The 16909-nt window shown below is 35.5% G+C and overlaps 1 protein-coding gene across 1 annotated transcript; it reads right to left on the reverse strand.

Annotated features, from left to right (window-relative positions):
* Nucleotides 1-6555: 6555 nt before the first annotated feature.
* On the reverse strand, nt 6556-12508 carry LOC129248857 (gustatory and pheromone receptor 32a-like). The gene is made up of 4 exons (XM_054888468.1): nt 11444-12508; nt 6856-6918; nt 6717-6806; nt 6556-6633 (listed from the first exon to the last, which is right to left on the reverse strand). The coding sequence occupies exons 1-4, from the start codon at nt 12506-12508 to the stop codon at nt 6556-6558; spliced, it is 1296 nt and encodes a 431-aa protein (XP_054744443.1).
* Nucleotides 12509-16909: the final 4401 nt, after the last annotated feature.

Raw genomic sequence — 16909 nt, forward strand, 5'->3', positions numbered from 1 at the left:
TTTAGTGCCAATATGACGAGAGTTCAGTAACTCAACAACGGTTTTATACACCGGTGGATAAGGTGAAACTAAGTGTGCGAATAGTTTGTGAAGTTGTGACGATTTCAAGTACAACCGAGCGCAAGAAAGAGAGGTTTTCATGTGAATGCGTGAATGTTTGTGTAAAATGAGTAAGGAATGTGTGTGCAGTTCCACTTTTGTTGTATGGAAGAATAAGGCAGGCGAATGTGAGGAAATAAGGGTTACGCATTAGTGATTAATAAATTATGTTTGCAGTTGTATATACAGTCAGTCAAAAAAGTTTTGGCACAGTGATTTTTTGTTTTTAGAATATTGCAGGCAAAAGTGAAGAAATAAGGTTAAGCATTAGTGATTAGTAGATTATATTTGAAGTTGTATATACAGTCAGTCAAAAAAGTTTTGGCACAGTAATTTTTTTTACAAAATTGCAGGCAAATGTGAAGAAATAAGGTTATGCATTAGTGATGAGTAAATTATATTTGAAGTTGTATATACAGTTAGTCAAAAAAGTTTTGGCACAATGATTTTTTGTTTTTACAATATTGCAGGCAAATTTGAAGAAATAAGGGTTACGCATTAGTGATTAGTAAATTATGTTTGAAGTTGTATATACAGTCAGTCAAAAAAGTTTCGACACAGTGAATTTTTTACAATATTCCCAATATTTTGAATATTTTTTCAATGCAATATTTTTTGCTTGCTAACGTTTGCCTTGGTACAATTCAATGATATTACCAGCCATGTTAGCCATTTGATTTTTGCTGTTACTATGAAATCTTCGTCGAAATATGGGTACCAAATTTTTTTCAGCTGCCCTCAATTCAACATAAGGATAAGGAGCAATAAGCTTCTTTTAAATGGTTTTATGAAAAGGGGCCGCTTCATATTCGAGATAGAAAATGAAGACTAACTTTCGCCAGAAAAAATTAGATAGAAATCGATCCCTTGGGCAGTTCAACTATAAATACAAATTATTTTGCGAAGATGATTTATTTTCAGAGAATTATTCCAAGGATGAAGTTCATATAACGAGTTTTCTGAAAAATCTCTTATCACGAAACTTTAAAAAATTCTAGATTCTAGCTTACCTATGAATATTTGGTAGCATGGGTTCCAGACTATCGAACCATAATTCCGTAAAAGCTTTTTTTATAATTTGATGTTTCATGCCAGTGGACAGTTCGGAATACGGAGCCTTCGAAAGGAAGTCATGCACAAACGCACCCGTCGTGATGGCACCCTAGAAGGTTATTAATGTTTTTTAAATTTATTTACATTCTATCAAAAAAGTACCGGTTGCCATTTGTCGCGGTTTTCGATAGCTGAATAAAGTGAGAGCTTACTTTCAAGAGAAACATGGATGATTTAGTGTAACAGTGGCTTGGGAAGTTTTTGGCTGGTGGGCAAGTGTTTTATTTATTTTTGATTTAAATTTTGTTCCAACAAATTTTCAAAATTTTTAATAAAGAACTAAATCTTTATCTCAATTCCTGATTCTGATTCCTTCTTTTTCTCAAATATTTTGTTTTTATGTATATTCTAATCTGTAATTACATTTTACATACATTTTAACAATGAAAAAAAAAAAATTTGTTTGATTTTAAATAATTTTTTTGTAATTATTTTGTTTTACATTTTTATAAAAGTATAGTACATTTTACAACAAAAACTATATAACTCGAAGCACCAAACCAAGCACGAAATTCACAAAAACTTGACAAATTTCAAAAAGCTTTCAGAAAAAATCAGCAAATATAAGAAAACTCAAAAATCTGTTTTTCTGATAATTTTTGAAAAAAATGTCCAAAAATTATCAGAAAAAACCGAAAAAAATCAGCAGTAATAAAAACAAATCCAAAAATTATAAAAAAAAAACTTTTCCAAAAATTATAAAAAAACTTTATTTTCTTAAAATTATAAAAAATTTACATTTACTTTCTTCCAAAAACTGGCAGAAAAAAATATTTTTTTTGCCAAAAATTTTCTCAAAAATTTAAGAAATTTCGAAAAATTGTGCTAAAAATTTTCAATTTTAATCAGATTTTTTAGAAAAAGGAAATTCATCCGATTTTAAAGTCTATTGAGTTGTAGTAAAATAGAGTTTAAATTTGAAGTGGCTTAAAAATCGTATTTTGAAGCTTATTTTCATGTATTGAGTGTTTGTGATTTTTGTCGAAAACTTGGGATTTTGAGCTGTATAGTTTCTGTTGTAGAATGCACTATACTTTTATAGAAACATAAAAAAATAATAAAAAAAAGTTTAAAATTTGTTTTTATTGATTTAGTATAAAAGTGACTTTGGCAGATTTTGTTTTTTTCCCCTTAATGCGCCTCGTAGATGTATAGCAATTATAGGATGGGGCCCATAATACTGCCTTGGGATACACCAGCTCAACTTTCACATAGTTCAGACTGTTCTTCGTCTTGTTTGACAAAGAAATATCGATTTCGAGGTAGCACTTAATAAATATGTAATATTTAATTGGTAGAGGGTCCTTTATTTTATAGAGTAAGCCATCATGCCAAACGTGTTCAAAGGCTTGAGATATATCGGGGTAAGCCGCTGTGCAATATTTTTTTTATGTTCAAATGCTTTGTGCATGCTGTTTATGAGTCTTTGCTGAAACCGAATCGGTGATTTAAGATTATATTTCGGCCTTCAACTATAGGGACCATTCTTTTGTGGAAAACAGATTCCATTAGTGGCAATAGACTGATGGGCCGATATGACTCGACTTATTTAGCGCGTTTACCTAGTTTTAGGGTCATTTTTATTTTAGCTACTTTCCATTGAGGTGGAACGAAACCAGTTAATGTAATAGAATTATGTATGTACTAGGGCGGGTTGATTTAAAAATCGCTCATTGCTCTGTGAAAATCGTATTCTATGGATAAAAATAAGAAACTTTGCCGAAGGAACCATACCTCTAAAACGAATTCTGATGTCCCGCAATTTGATGAGATAGAATTTCGGGAATGAAAGCTATGCCATCCTTTGCGATTAAGTCCTCACTCGTCCTTGAGTGTATCGAGGAACTGAATCTGAATCGCATCCGGCTAATTTGGTTCTCGGGACACAGGTGTGTAACTGGAAACGAAGTAGCAGATGAATTGGCAAGATAGGCTACGGCCTTGTCATTAATAAGACCCAAGCTCTTCTTTGCTATGGCCCCCCACACCATCAAGGAGAGGCTTAGGAGTGAAGAGCTAAAGCTAATGGAGGTTAGCCAGGCAAAATTCTTACTGGGGGGAGGTGGTACATCTAAAAGACGATAAAAAAATTCATATGAATAAACTGAAAATGCTCACGCTCTTTCTCACAGGGTATTTCAGACTGCGTAGTCATCTCCACATGATCGTGATATGGTCCACTGTCTCTTGTCGTTTCTGTGACCAATCTCAGGATATTCCAATCCAGCTTCTTCTTAAATGCAGCGCTATAGTGCGGAGAAGATTGCGATATCCTGGCCATTTACAGTCGGAAGAAAGCCACATACGCCTTCCAGCTCTACGTCCAACCCAGCTCTATCTTATCTTTAATAAGGTAACTGGGTCTGGATGAGGTACTGTGGTGAGTAGAAGGCGCAAAATGCCATGGGATTGAAGTGCGAGCCTCCAATAAATTCCAGTCTAAAATCTACCTTATTGGACATAACTTAAATGGAGTTTATTGCACAGAAATGTACATAAATATTTATATTAAATTTAAAAATTCTTTTTTCGACTTAATAAAATGTTTTTCTTGACTTAAAATCATACCGAGTGTAGGCTTAGAGTACAGATCGGAATGCCTTTCACTATGATGCCACAATCCATTTGCAGGGCTTTCATGTGTCTCAATATATGAAAAGCGCTTTACTTTATGCAACAAAGCCAGCTTTACTCTGTGCATGCCATTCCAGTCGGATTTTTCAAACACTTGCTTCCATTTCTTCACACAGCGATGTTTCCATTAAATATGAAAACTGCTTTTAGGTGGAAGCTTAACAAATCCAAAATTATTAAATTTCAATACTAAGATACATGTGAGTAGAAATTTCGTGTGCAAGAAAAATTATGTAAGCCTTTATTAAGATAAAAAAAAAAAAAAATCTGCGTATAGACGGGGAAAATTCTTTATAACTAACCTTCAAGTGCGCTGACCTACAAACACTAGTTTCAATTACTGAAACTCTTATGCAAATCAGATCTCAAATATATCCGATGCGGCAAAGTGCATGTCAGTTGTCCAGAATATGTTTAATTGTATTGCATTTTCTTTTAATTCAAATTTAAAAGTGAAATTAAAAAAAAAAAATTGTATCTCTTCTGCATATTTTTCCTCCATATTTTCAAGTTATGCGAGTGGGTAGTAGAATTGATGAGAATGCAAAGGTAAGGATAACTACAAATAACCAACTACAAATATATGCACAAATATGTGCGTTTGAAGCCAAATATATATACACAAATACCGTTATCCACTCTAGATTCACTGATAAAGGCATTAACATATCTACCTAGCAGCCATTCAACTTCGCCTTCAGATATGCATCGAACGCAATTACGATAATTGGAAATCGAACAAGCACACATACACTCATACTTACGTGCGCACAAATGTATAAGTAGTTATTAGCTGGAAAAGGAAATGCCTGCATGCACTTTAGTGAAGTAGTACGTTTAATAATAATATTATCAACATAAAAGTAGTTGTGCACAGATGTATGTGTGAGTTTTTTGGAAGATATAGCCGCACTTTGGGGGATAACCTCTCAAAGCAGCTGCCAGCAGTCGCAATTAGGTAGCCATATGAAATAATTGTATTCTAATATTTTATTACCGAGCGACTTTTGGGTCCATAACGATTTGAATTTCTTAAAAATTAGCTTTAAAACCTGATCTCCAATGAGAATTCATGAAAATAATTTGTCAAAGGAAAATTAAATGTGAGTGATAACGTCAACAAATTTTAGAGGCGTTTATGTATAGCTGCGTTCAATATAATAGTAACACGACAAATTGCTTAATTTAACAATTTTTCTTAATACATTTCTGTGTTTTTTATTTTATTTATTTTACAACAAAAACTATTTAACTCAAAGCACCCAACATTGTACGAAATACACAAAAATGTAACATATTAAAAAAATTTTTCAGGAAAATCATAGAAAATTAGCACAAATATGAACACTGTTTTTCGAACATTAAAAAAAAAAAATTCCAAAAATTATGAAAAAAAAATTTTTTGTTCAAAAATTATCAGAGACAAAAAACTTTGTTCGTTTCCAAGAATTATCCAAAAAAATGTTTTTTCCAAAAATTTTTAATTAAAAAAATAAATCTTTTGTTTTTATGTATATTCTAATCTTTAACTATATTTATGATACATGTATTCACAAAAATTTAACAAATTTGCTATATTTGTCAGAAAAAATCAACAATAATAAAAAAAAAAATTCCAAACATTTATTAAAAAAATCAATTTATTTCCAAAAATCATAAAAAGATATTTTTTTTGTACAAAAATTATCAAAAACAAAAAATTGATTTCGCTTCCAAAAATTATCAAAAAAAAATTTTTTTTCAAAAAATTTCTAATTAAGAAAATAAATCTTTTTCTTAAATACTTTGTTTGTATGTATATTCTAATCTATAATTACATTTACATACATTTTAACAATTAAAAAAAAATTATGTTTTTACAACAAAAACAAAATAACTCAAAGCACTAAATCTTTCACGAAATTCACAAAAATTCAACGAATTTCCAAAAGTTATCAGAAAAAATCAGCAGAAATAAAAAAAAAAATCACATACATTTTTTAAAAAAATTTATCAAAAAGAATTTTTCAAAAAATATAAAAAAAATTGTTCCAAAAATTATAAAAAAGAAATTTCCAAAAATTATAAAAAAATGTTTTTTTTTTTCAAAAATTATAAAATTTGATTTTTTTTTTACAAAAGGTTTTAATCACCAAACTAAATCTTTTTCTCAACTATTTTGCTTTTAAGTATATTCTAATCTTTGATTACATATATCTTTCTATATGAATTACAAAAATGCTAAAGGAAACGAAGATATTTGAATATAATAAAAATGCAACTAAAAATATCATAAATGAAATGCGGGCTATACATAAATTTCAAATTTTTTTTTATAATTTTTTAGCGAATTCTAAAGTCCCCTTATTTTACAAAAACCTCGAAGTAGGTAAGAAATTGGGACATGAATAAAATTTCCCCAAATATCTCGACTACAGCGACACCTATGGGCTCCAAACAAACTTATGAACATTCACGGTTATGTTCAGAACAACTCACCAAAATCGTATTGCATTCGGCTGAATGGCTTAGGAGTTTAAAAACTACAAAGAAATAAATAAAGAAACAAACTTCCACATAACAAAATTTCAGATATATTTTTCATTATAAATACAAAGACTGGCTTATTCTTGTAATAGAATTGCTCAAATATAACATAGAAGCTCTCATATATATTTTCTAATTTATTTACAGATTAAATTTTATGTAAACTGGACTTTGTATTTTCAGTTAATTGCTCGACTTCGATTCCTCCAACTGCCTGAATTGAATCAAAAGTACCAGATAAGTAGTGACAGCTGAAAAAATCTAAAAAAAATTATATTTTTGTTAAAAACCACGCATTTCTATTCCATCTAAATTTCCAGTCTAATTTATTAAATATTTTCTACCTTGAACAGCGTTGTTTTATCGATGGTAAAAAATCCATAAGCAGTGAAGTGCACCTCCTGCTTGATGCTCTTTGTCAAAAACTTGTCTATCTGTCGAAGAAAAGGTAGTAATTTTACTTAATTAAATTTTGATACGTACAACACTCTGATATTCCTGTCCTTTGCCATAGATACGTGACAGTATTTGTGCGGTTTTATTTGCCTAAAAAGAAAAAAAGAAGTAATATTAGTTTCACTTTAGAACGAACATCTTGTAATCAGATTTTCCTTATTCCATTTCTTGTATCTTCTATGTAAAGTTAAAATTGCAGGGTGGGACTATATAGAGAAATTTTATCACTCTCATCCATGCGGATAATTTTCTCTTGTGAATGCCCGCCGTTGGCACCGCGAAGAGGCACATTCCACTAAGCAGGGTTTCTTTAGCCTTTTAAAGACCTCTAATATTTTTTATTTATTTATACAGGAAGAAATTGAAAAAAATCCCGTCCTATATATTGTGACAGAAAATAGTGAAGCAATTCCTGCTTTTCTGCAACATGACAAGCCACTGCAGTGGAACTGGCGAGCGTTTTTAATGGCAGGTTTGAATGTTTTCTTCGATAAGAACCCATGTGGAGTATAACAAATAGGAGAAAATGTATAAGGCTGTCAGCAAAAAAATTGTCAAAAATCTGCTGTATTAAAAGTGTATCAATAGCTATTATTGGGTATATCAATAGCTTAAATTATTGGGTATGGAAAAAGCTCCCAAAAAAGCTCCTCATAAAAAATATCTGCCAATATCAAGACGCACGCCACAAATAGGAGGAGGAGCTCGGCCAAACACCCCAAAGGTGTGTACGCGCAAATGATATTGGTATGAGAATAAGTTTCCGTCCTTTCTTAGCCAAAATTACGAATATTTAAGCAAGTAAATAATACATAATATTATGTGAAGTATGCGCCATTGGAAGCTACATCCAGCTTTAGTCCATTCGCATCACGCAGCATACGGATTTCTCTGACGAAAAATTCGAGTTTTTTTGACTTCATGCATTCATTGAGCCAGTTTGAGATGCTCTCGTAAGAAGTGAGCCACTCTCGAGTAAGGGCTGACTGCATTGATCGGAAAAAATGGTAATTCGAAGGTGCAATGTCTGGGGAATACGGCGAGTGGGGCAAGATTTCCCACTTCAGTCCCTCTAAATATTTCTGAACCGATTTAGCAACGTGTGGCCTGGCGTTGTCATGCAGCTAAATCAGTTTGCCATGTCTACCGTCCCATTCCGGCCGCTTTTCTTTGAAAGCTCGATTCAAACGCATTAGTAGCTGTTGGTAACGATCGCCAGTAATGTTCTCAGATGGTTTAAGGATTTCATAATAGATGACACCCTTCTGTTCCCACCAGATGCACAACATAACCTTTGAAGCATGGTTCACCTGGCAGTGTCGAGCATTTTCGACGCTTAGGGTTATCATAATAGATCCATTTTTCATCGCCAGTGACGATGCGTTGCAGAAAACTTTCCCTTTCTGCCCTTCTCACACGACACCAAACGTCCCTCCATATCCGTCTCCCTCTGGCATCCAGCTACCTGCTTTTTGGACCATTCCCATTGCGTGAAAACGTTTACCGATGGTTGATCTATCAGCATTCAACTCTTTACACATATAATCAAGGGTTCAAAGCTTGACATGCACTTTCATCCAATAATTTTTATAGTTGAGTATCTTCAAATTTTGTCGGTGCCCCTTCACGATCTTTATCATTTACGTCAAAATTGCCACTTTGGAAGCGTCGAAACCACTCTTTACAAGTTGTATTTGATGGAGCGTGATTACCGTAAATATTGGTCAATATACGACACCGTTCAGCTGCACTTTTCTTTAAAAGGTAATAATGAAGCATAAATTTCCACAAATGCTGTTGTTTCGGGACGCACGTAGACATGTTTGGCGTCAGGATCTTTACGCTTCAAACGAATGCCAACTATTGCGATTGAGACCTCATATATACACCTTCAAATTACCAGTATATTACTAGAGCGAACATAAAAATGGTATCAGGCGGAAACTTATTCCCATACAATTTTTTGAAATTGGAAAAAAAGGAAATTATTTATAATTAATATAATTTTTTTATAATAAGATATTTTTATATACATACATATATAATAAGAGAAATGGAAAACTTAAAAAAAATGTTAAATGAACGAATTTGAATTTTATTTTTTCTGACTTTCTGATGATTCGGTGTTTTCTTCAATATGCAAAATAATGTAGGACATTTGGTAAATGGAGAAAATGCATTAGGCCGTCAGCAAAAAAATTAAAAAAAAAATTGTCGGAAACCAACGTGATATTTACGCCACCTCAAACTTGTGCCTAATTGGATAAAAATTTAGTGGGCTATGAAACCGCATACCCGACATTTTACAAAATTTTGAGGAAAGTGTTTAAAATGTTAGTCGTAGCCGATAACGTACACTGTCACTTTTTACTTCCTCTTTAGGTGTCCCTCAGAGCAACATTTTTGGTCTTTTACAATATTTTTTGTTATTAATAATTGTTTTATTGAATGTTTTCATTTTTCTGAGTGTTTGGTTTTTTACATGCAGACGACTTAAACTTTTCTAAACCTACATCTTGTCCTGTCTTATTCGTACAACCTTCAATCAGACTCAACAAGGTCGTGGCATGGCGTGGCAAGAATCTACTTCAACTAAATATTAAGAAATCTTGTCATGAGCCAAATTCTAAGTCTTAGCATTTAATCTCAATCTCACATTTTGTACAAAGATTACGTCTAAATACTCTTAGTGAAATTACTGATTTGGCAGCAATCTTTGATTCCACTTTTCAGTATTTTAGTTACTTGAACTTTGTCATCGCCAAATCGTATTTTGCACTTGAATTCATTCCGCGTTTTGCCTCTGATTTAATGGGTCTATGCACGTTAAAGTCACTATTTACTTCGCTCGCACGGTCTAAGCTGCGTTTTTGTTTGGAAGCCATCTCATCAATGCTACAGTAGTAGACTTGAAGGTCTTCAAAAAAATTTTCTTTGTTTTGCACTCTGATCGTTAAACTTCACTTAATCGATTATTTCATGCAGAGCAAGATGTGAATTATTCAATTTAAAATTGTTACAGTAGACTTATAATTTGATGAAGTATATTGGTTTATTTTCAATATTACAAATGCGGCTGTTGACTCGCCTTTTCTTTTAAAGCGCATTCATTTTCACGTAACTGAATAAAAAATTCGTAGTAATGATTTTTTCATCCTAAAGCGGGTCAGAACTGTTTATGACTCGAATACACCTTCGATTAGAACATTGAATGAGTTCAACACGATTTTGAGTTCATTGGCTTTTGATTTAACGCCATCTAAATATAATTTACAATTATCACTCAGTAAATTTTTTAAATAAAGGTTTTCCAATAATAGGTGTTACAGGTGAATGGATTGCGCTATCGGGAGCTGTTTAACGATTTTTCATGGCCGGAAGATGCTATTGATCTAGACAACGTTTATTTTCAACAAGATGGCACTACGTACCACACACGCAACGAAACTATTGATCTTTTACGGGTTTCCTGACCGTGCTATCTCTCGAGGAGGTGATCACAATTGGCCACCGAGATCTAGTGATTTAACACTTTGTGACTTTTTCTTTGGGGCCACTTGAAAGAGAAGGTCTACGCCAACAGCCCTGGGTCGATTCAAGACCTCAAAGAGGGAATTCGTGAGGCTATCGAGGACATACGGCAGCCACTTTGCAATTCGGTTATGGAAAATTTCATGAAAAGGATATTGTCCTGTAAGCGTGGCCATGGTGGTCATTTGCCTAATGTTATTTTCCACTGTTAACGGCATACCTTGCTCTTTATAATGAAATAAACATCCGATAATTTATATTAAAAAATATAATTTTTCTTTGAAGATCAAATAACATATTAAAAACCCTTTAGTTGCGAAATAATAACTTATAATTGTCACTATAATTTCTATATTCGACGGACCCATGGGTTTTTTGGGCCCATTCCAATCGACGAGGCTTGTCTGCAGGCAACAATCTTTGCGTCACTTGAATCTTATGCGGGAATAAATGCAAATCAATGCGGATAATTCGTTGTAAAGTGGTCCGAGCAATTCCCAACTGCTGAGAACGGCGATTTTGGGATGTCCTTGGCGACGTCTCAACACTGGCCCGTACAAGAGCAATATTCTCATCCGATTACCTTGGTCGTACCTTTCGTACAAACGTTTAATGGTGTTCTTAGAAGGCGCACTTTTCACATTTTTTAATTTTGTATACGCACGTTGAGTTTTCACAATTGACTTCTTTTGTTGTATGTAAATTTCAACAATTTGGGAGCGCTCGCGTGGCGTGTACTGTTTCATGGTAAAAATCTGCTTAGACTGACGCTTCCAACGCGGTAAGTCATTAAACGATCTGACCTGTCAAAAGATACAGGGTTAACAGATGGGTCCGTCGAATATTGGCTACCCTGTATAACCTGTATGAAACCGTGTATTTCTAGATTTACTAATTAAACACATAAAATTATCATTTAGACCTGCTGAATTTTTTATGTTAAATTGAGGCTTGGAATAATCATAAATAATAAATAAATAAAAAATAACAGAAATAAATTTGTCAATAACACCCCATGTGAGAGTAAGTAATTTTGTAAATAATTTTAGTTTTAAATAATAATAAATAAATCTATTGCTCCAACCTCTTTTGTAGCGATTTCGCAGTTGCTCGTCAACAATATCAAAACTCCTGTATAAAGCGGTATCCATGATACGGTAAATAGAATATACTTCCAATGAAATTTATTTTGCCAATGGTACAAAAAGCAGCCGTAAGTGGAGGACAGCAATCCATAGAAGGCGTACAGTAGGAATGCCAGCAAGCCCAGACCGGCATAACTGTTAATCATTTTATATATATCCAACAAGTCATTATGCAAACTATAAATCATTTTCGAATTTTGCGCAAACAAACGTAAATTCGCCTCACTCTGCATATTTCCCTCCCCTTTCGAATTTATAGCCAATTTAATGCTCGTAGAAGAATATTCGGATTTATGTAAAATTTTGCTGTCATATTGGCTCAACATCTGGTTGATGTATTGGAAACGTTCTGCCAGCAGATGCATCAGCGACGAAATGAAAATGGTAAAAGCGCAGGAGGCGGCATTTTCCAACTGATAAAAGGCTACGTACAGGCAAAAGTAGAAGGATAACACATCCACAGTACGCTTCACGTATGCCATCATTATAACGAAGATGTAACTGAATGCCAATATTAAATAAGTGTTGTACAAATTTTTGTTGTACGACTTCTGTGCAGGTGAATCTGGATATCGTTTGAGAAGTTCATCAACTTTCAGCAGCCGATTGATTATTGCAATTATTTGTGTGGCATTGCAAGCACACGTCCACGAAATGGTTATGTTGCTGAGCATACAAAAGGCCACATCGAGAATATTGTTAATGCCATCCGTTTTGCTTTTCAAGAAAAGCATTTGCAGAATTGAAGCCGAAAATATTGCATAGACATGAAGGAGATTCAAAAGAACCTTAATGCAAACTATGGCTCTGGTAATGAGCAGCCAACGGCGAGTGGGCGCACCGATCTCGTGCATGTTGAGCGTAGTATAAAATGGTATCACACCGATGTACTTCAGCAACAACAAATGCCACTTGAGATAGGCAAGTATGGGATTTGTGTGTTGCTGTGATGAATCTTTGAAGTTTTCACTTATCGAATAAAAAATACGATTGCGGTTTTGCATTTTCGCTGAAACGGTAAGCGACTTGCACGACTAACACAAAATTAGCAACTGAGTGAGGCATTTCTGCGAATTGGATAGTTGGTTAAATAACTAAGGTTATCTGCTGCTAATGGAACATTTCAATTAATTCAAAATAAGCGATAATCGCGATAAAGCTAATTAATTTAAAACTATGACAAACCAAATTGCGTTATTGAGAGCGTTTAACACCCGAGTCACTTTTTAAAACTAAAATGAAACACATATTTGGAATGGGAATTCATTATTTATTTATTGCCTTAGGTGGTACAGGGCCTACAGTTTATGAATTACTAATGAAATTTTGCAAAAAGTTTTGATGCAATTTTCATGACACCTTCTCGTTGTAAATGGTGGTTAAGTTTTAAGGGCCGATGTTGATTTTGAATAAAATACAATTGTTTTAAAAAATTATTATCATTTCTCTTTATTATGATAAAACTGGTATGATTCAATTACTTACCAAACAAAATATCGGCCAAATGGCTGCCGCGGCCTCGGCGGCACACCTCTATCCGATGGTCCAAATTTTCGATGACGCTGAGGCATATTTGAGGTTCTATGCCGTTAATGTGCCGAGTTATCTCATCCTTTAGCTCTTGAATTGTTGCTGGCTTATCGACGTACACCTTTTATTTCAAATAACCTCAAAGAAAGAAGTCCAACGGTGTCGTTGACGTTTAGGTGTGGTTTACATTCAAAATCGGCCCTTGAAATTTAACCACCCTTTATTTCAAAGCTTCTATTGTTTTTGGTTTCTTCACATAAATTCCACTTCCTTACTTAATTGGTCATAGCAATCCGTTACCGAGTTACAACCTGCCGAATAATGTCTTACCAGGTGTCTCTGTTTTTCGTACACCTTTGCCAGTTTCTTGAGCCAAAAGAAGCCAGGCGATATTCAATTTGTTCCTTGCACCGGACACGAGCACGTCCTCTTCACCGTCGACCGCCAATTATCGTCTCAAGCACCTTCTTCGCGGTAGTAGTTTCTTCCATACGGACGAAATGACCCAGCCACTTAAGTCGCTGTAGGGAGACTTGTGTCACTAAGTCAGTATCTCCGTAAAGCGCTTACAGCTCGTGGTTCATTCGAATGTTGTAACCAACATCTAAGCGAGCAGGGCCAAAAAGTGCCCTTGAGAAGTGCTTTCCTCTCGAAAACTCTAAGAGTGGCTGCTTCTGATTGTTTCATTGTCCAGGCGTCAACGCCATAAAGAAGCACCGGGATGATGACCGTCTTGTAGAGTGTTCGTTCGTCGAAGGATGGCTTAATCACTCAATTACGCACTTAGCCCAAAGTAGCACCTTTTGGCAAGCATTATCCTTCGCTTGATCTTTATTACGGGTTATAGCGGAACCAAGATAAATGAAGACCTCGACCACATCGAATATATAGGTGTTAACTTCGATCCGTAGTTCAAGATACCACGGCTCAATGTAAGATACCTGCTTATGCTTGGTTTTGCCCTCGGGTACTCTCAGACTTAAATGTGCGGACTCCTTTTCAATAGACGTAAAATAGGCTGCGACATCCTGCATGGTATGACCGACGATGTCGATGTCATTAGTACACCCATGGAGCTGGAAAAAGGAAAAAGTTCCGTTTCGTTCCACCCCCGTCCTGCGAGTCACATTCTTGAAGAGACCATATCACAATGGGTCAGCTTGTCTGAAACCTCGACCGATATCAAAATGTCCTTTCCTATCTTGACGGAGCTTTGCGTACTGTTCAACGCCATTCTGCACAGCCGTACCAGTTTAGCAGGGATAACGAACTCAGACATTATGTGATGTGGTTGATCGCGAATCAGGGTAACACAGGCTACCTTGTAGGTGGTGTGTGCTGATTTAGTCCTTATGGGTTTTCCTCACGATCTGTCGCAGTGAGAATATTTGGTCGATGCTGGAGGAACTAGGTCTGAAACCGCATTGGTAGAGCTCAATAGCAGATTGGGCGAAAGGTTTCGTTTATCACAGGCTCAGTAACAAAACCAGTTGTGCAAATAAGGCAATTTTTTTATTTATTTTTTCTACTTTATTTATTTCAAGAAGCCAAGAAAACACGATTTACAAGGGACTACTACAACTATAGAATAAGGGAAATATGGATGTAAAGAATAAAACCCGTGCACGTCACTCAAGGACAGCCGAAAATATTGCTGTTGTAGCCGAAAGTGTTGAAGAAAACCCAGGTTTGTCCATTCCTCGTCTTTCTTTGGAATTCAGCATTCCACAAACGTCATTACACCGTATTTTGCATAAAGATTTGGGTCTTAAGGCTTATAAAGTCCAGTTAACACAAGAACTCAAGCCGGTCGATCATCAACAACGTCGTGTCTTTGCTGATTGGGTCGTTGAAATGTATGAAAATGATCTAAAATTCCATCGAAAAATCGACTTGAGTGAGAGGCCCATTTGCACAAGCAAAATTGTCGGATCTGGGGCTCAGAAAATCCAGGAGTTATTGTTGAAAAGCCTCTCTATCGTTGGGTGCGGTTTATGGTCCGGCGAAGTCATCCGACCTTACTTTTTCAAATATGAAGCTGAAGCAACAGTTAGTGTGAATGGATTGCGCTATCGAGATATGATTAACGATTTTTTATGGCCGGAATTGGATGGTATTGATCTGGACAACATCTATTTTCAACAAGACGGCGCTACGTGCCACACAAGCAACGAAAGCATTGGAGGATAACACCTCTTATTCACGCCGCGCAACATGGCAGCAATATTTTCTCACACCTTTGTGGGTGCACTTTCTTGCCTTTTTATTTTTACATTGCAACTCGTTAACTATAAATAAACTAAGGAACTATTTTCTGGAGTAGCCACAGCTTCTTGCATTTCAACCTTGCGAACGATTTGTATTAGTCGGTGAGAGCTGAAACTTCGCATATGAGATAAGGAACTTTTTATAACTACGACGGCAACTGGTTCTATGCCGAAGTCGCGTTTAAGGTTGCTGATGCGTACATATCGGGGCGCATTAGTAGCGCATCGCAAGACTTTATTCTAGAACCTTTGCATTTAAAGTATGTTGCTAGAGCTTGAGCAACTCTATAGTTGGGTCCCATACGTCCAAATCGGTTTTAGTATTTGCTTGTAGAGAAGTGGATTGTAAGTGGACAACGCGGATCGATTACCCATAAGCCAACACATGTCTCTAAATTCAATATCAAGTTCTCCTCTTCTCTTCTTTACTTTGGGGACTGGGACTTGCACTCCATTTATATGTAGTGGAAGCAATCGCATTTCATTGTACGTGAAGTTAATATAAACGGATTTTGCTTTTTTGTTTTGTTTAATTTTATATTTCGTTTAAATATTTTTGAAGATTTGCAATTCACTCAATCTGTGTATTTCCAACTGACTGCGGTGTCGTCTTCAAACGTTGCTGTGACGCAGTTTTGCTCAATAGGCATATCGCATGTACAAATGAGGTAAAGGATGGGCCCCAAATGGCTGCCCTGTGGGACACCAGCTTTAATTTCTTTCGCATCAGAATATGTGTCGCATTCAATTTGAAAGACGCGATCGCATAAATGGGATTTTAATATATTGTAATGTTGAGTGCGCATGCCATTTAAAATTCAGTGAAAACTGGCAGTTCGCTTGCGAGAGAAGTGCCTCGGCTCGAATGCTCCGAAGATATGGCATTTGTAAGTGAAGCGTCATCACAAAGAGTACAAGTAAGTATTCTTTATATACAGGGTGCGCCATATTTTATGTCGGTATGTAAACGCTGAACTCTTTTGCCACTTACCAACCGATCGACTTCAACATATACATGTTTTCGATACGTCAATTCAGTACAATTTCAACCATGGATCGCTCTACACCGAAACAATGCGCTTAAATAATGACGCCATACATCGAAAATAGTCGTTCTATTGTTTTAACTCAACGCGCATATCGCAAAAAGTATCGCGGCAAACAGGCACCGTCTGACAATACTATTCGTCGTTTGGTGTCGAATCTTTTTGAGCAAGCGACAACAGGAGTTCGTCAATATGCCGTTCATCAGCGACCAAGACGTTCCAATGAACTTGTCGAAGCAGTGTGGGAGAGCGTTGCCCAGGAGTCAACAGTTTCGTATCGTCGGCGCGCTCAGCAGTTTGGCGTCAGTGAAACCACAATGCGACGCATTTTAAAGGATGATTTAAATTTGTTTCCGCATAAAGTGCAATTGACACAAAGAATATTGCCCACAGACCATTCACGTCGCTTGCAATACGGCCAAACAGTCGCTCGAATGGTTGACACTGAACCCAATTTTTGGAAGCAAATTTTAATGACTAACGAGGCACATTTTAACCCCTCTGGCAGCGTGAATAAACAAAATTGCCGCATTTGGGGAACTAAGAATCCACACGAGATCCA

Source organism: Anastrepha obliqua, chromosome 5 (genome assembly GCF_027943255.1).
Source record: "Anastrepha obliqua isolate idAnaObli1 chromosome 5, idAnaObli1_1.0, whole genome shotgun sequence".
NCBI lineage: Eukaryota > Metazoa > Arthropoda > Insecta > Diptera > Tephritidae > Anastrepha > Anastrepha obliqua.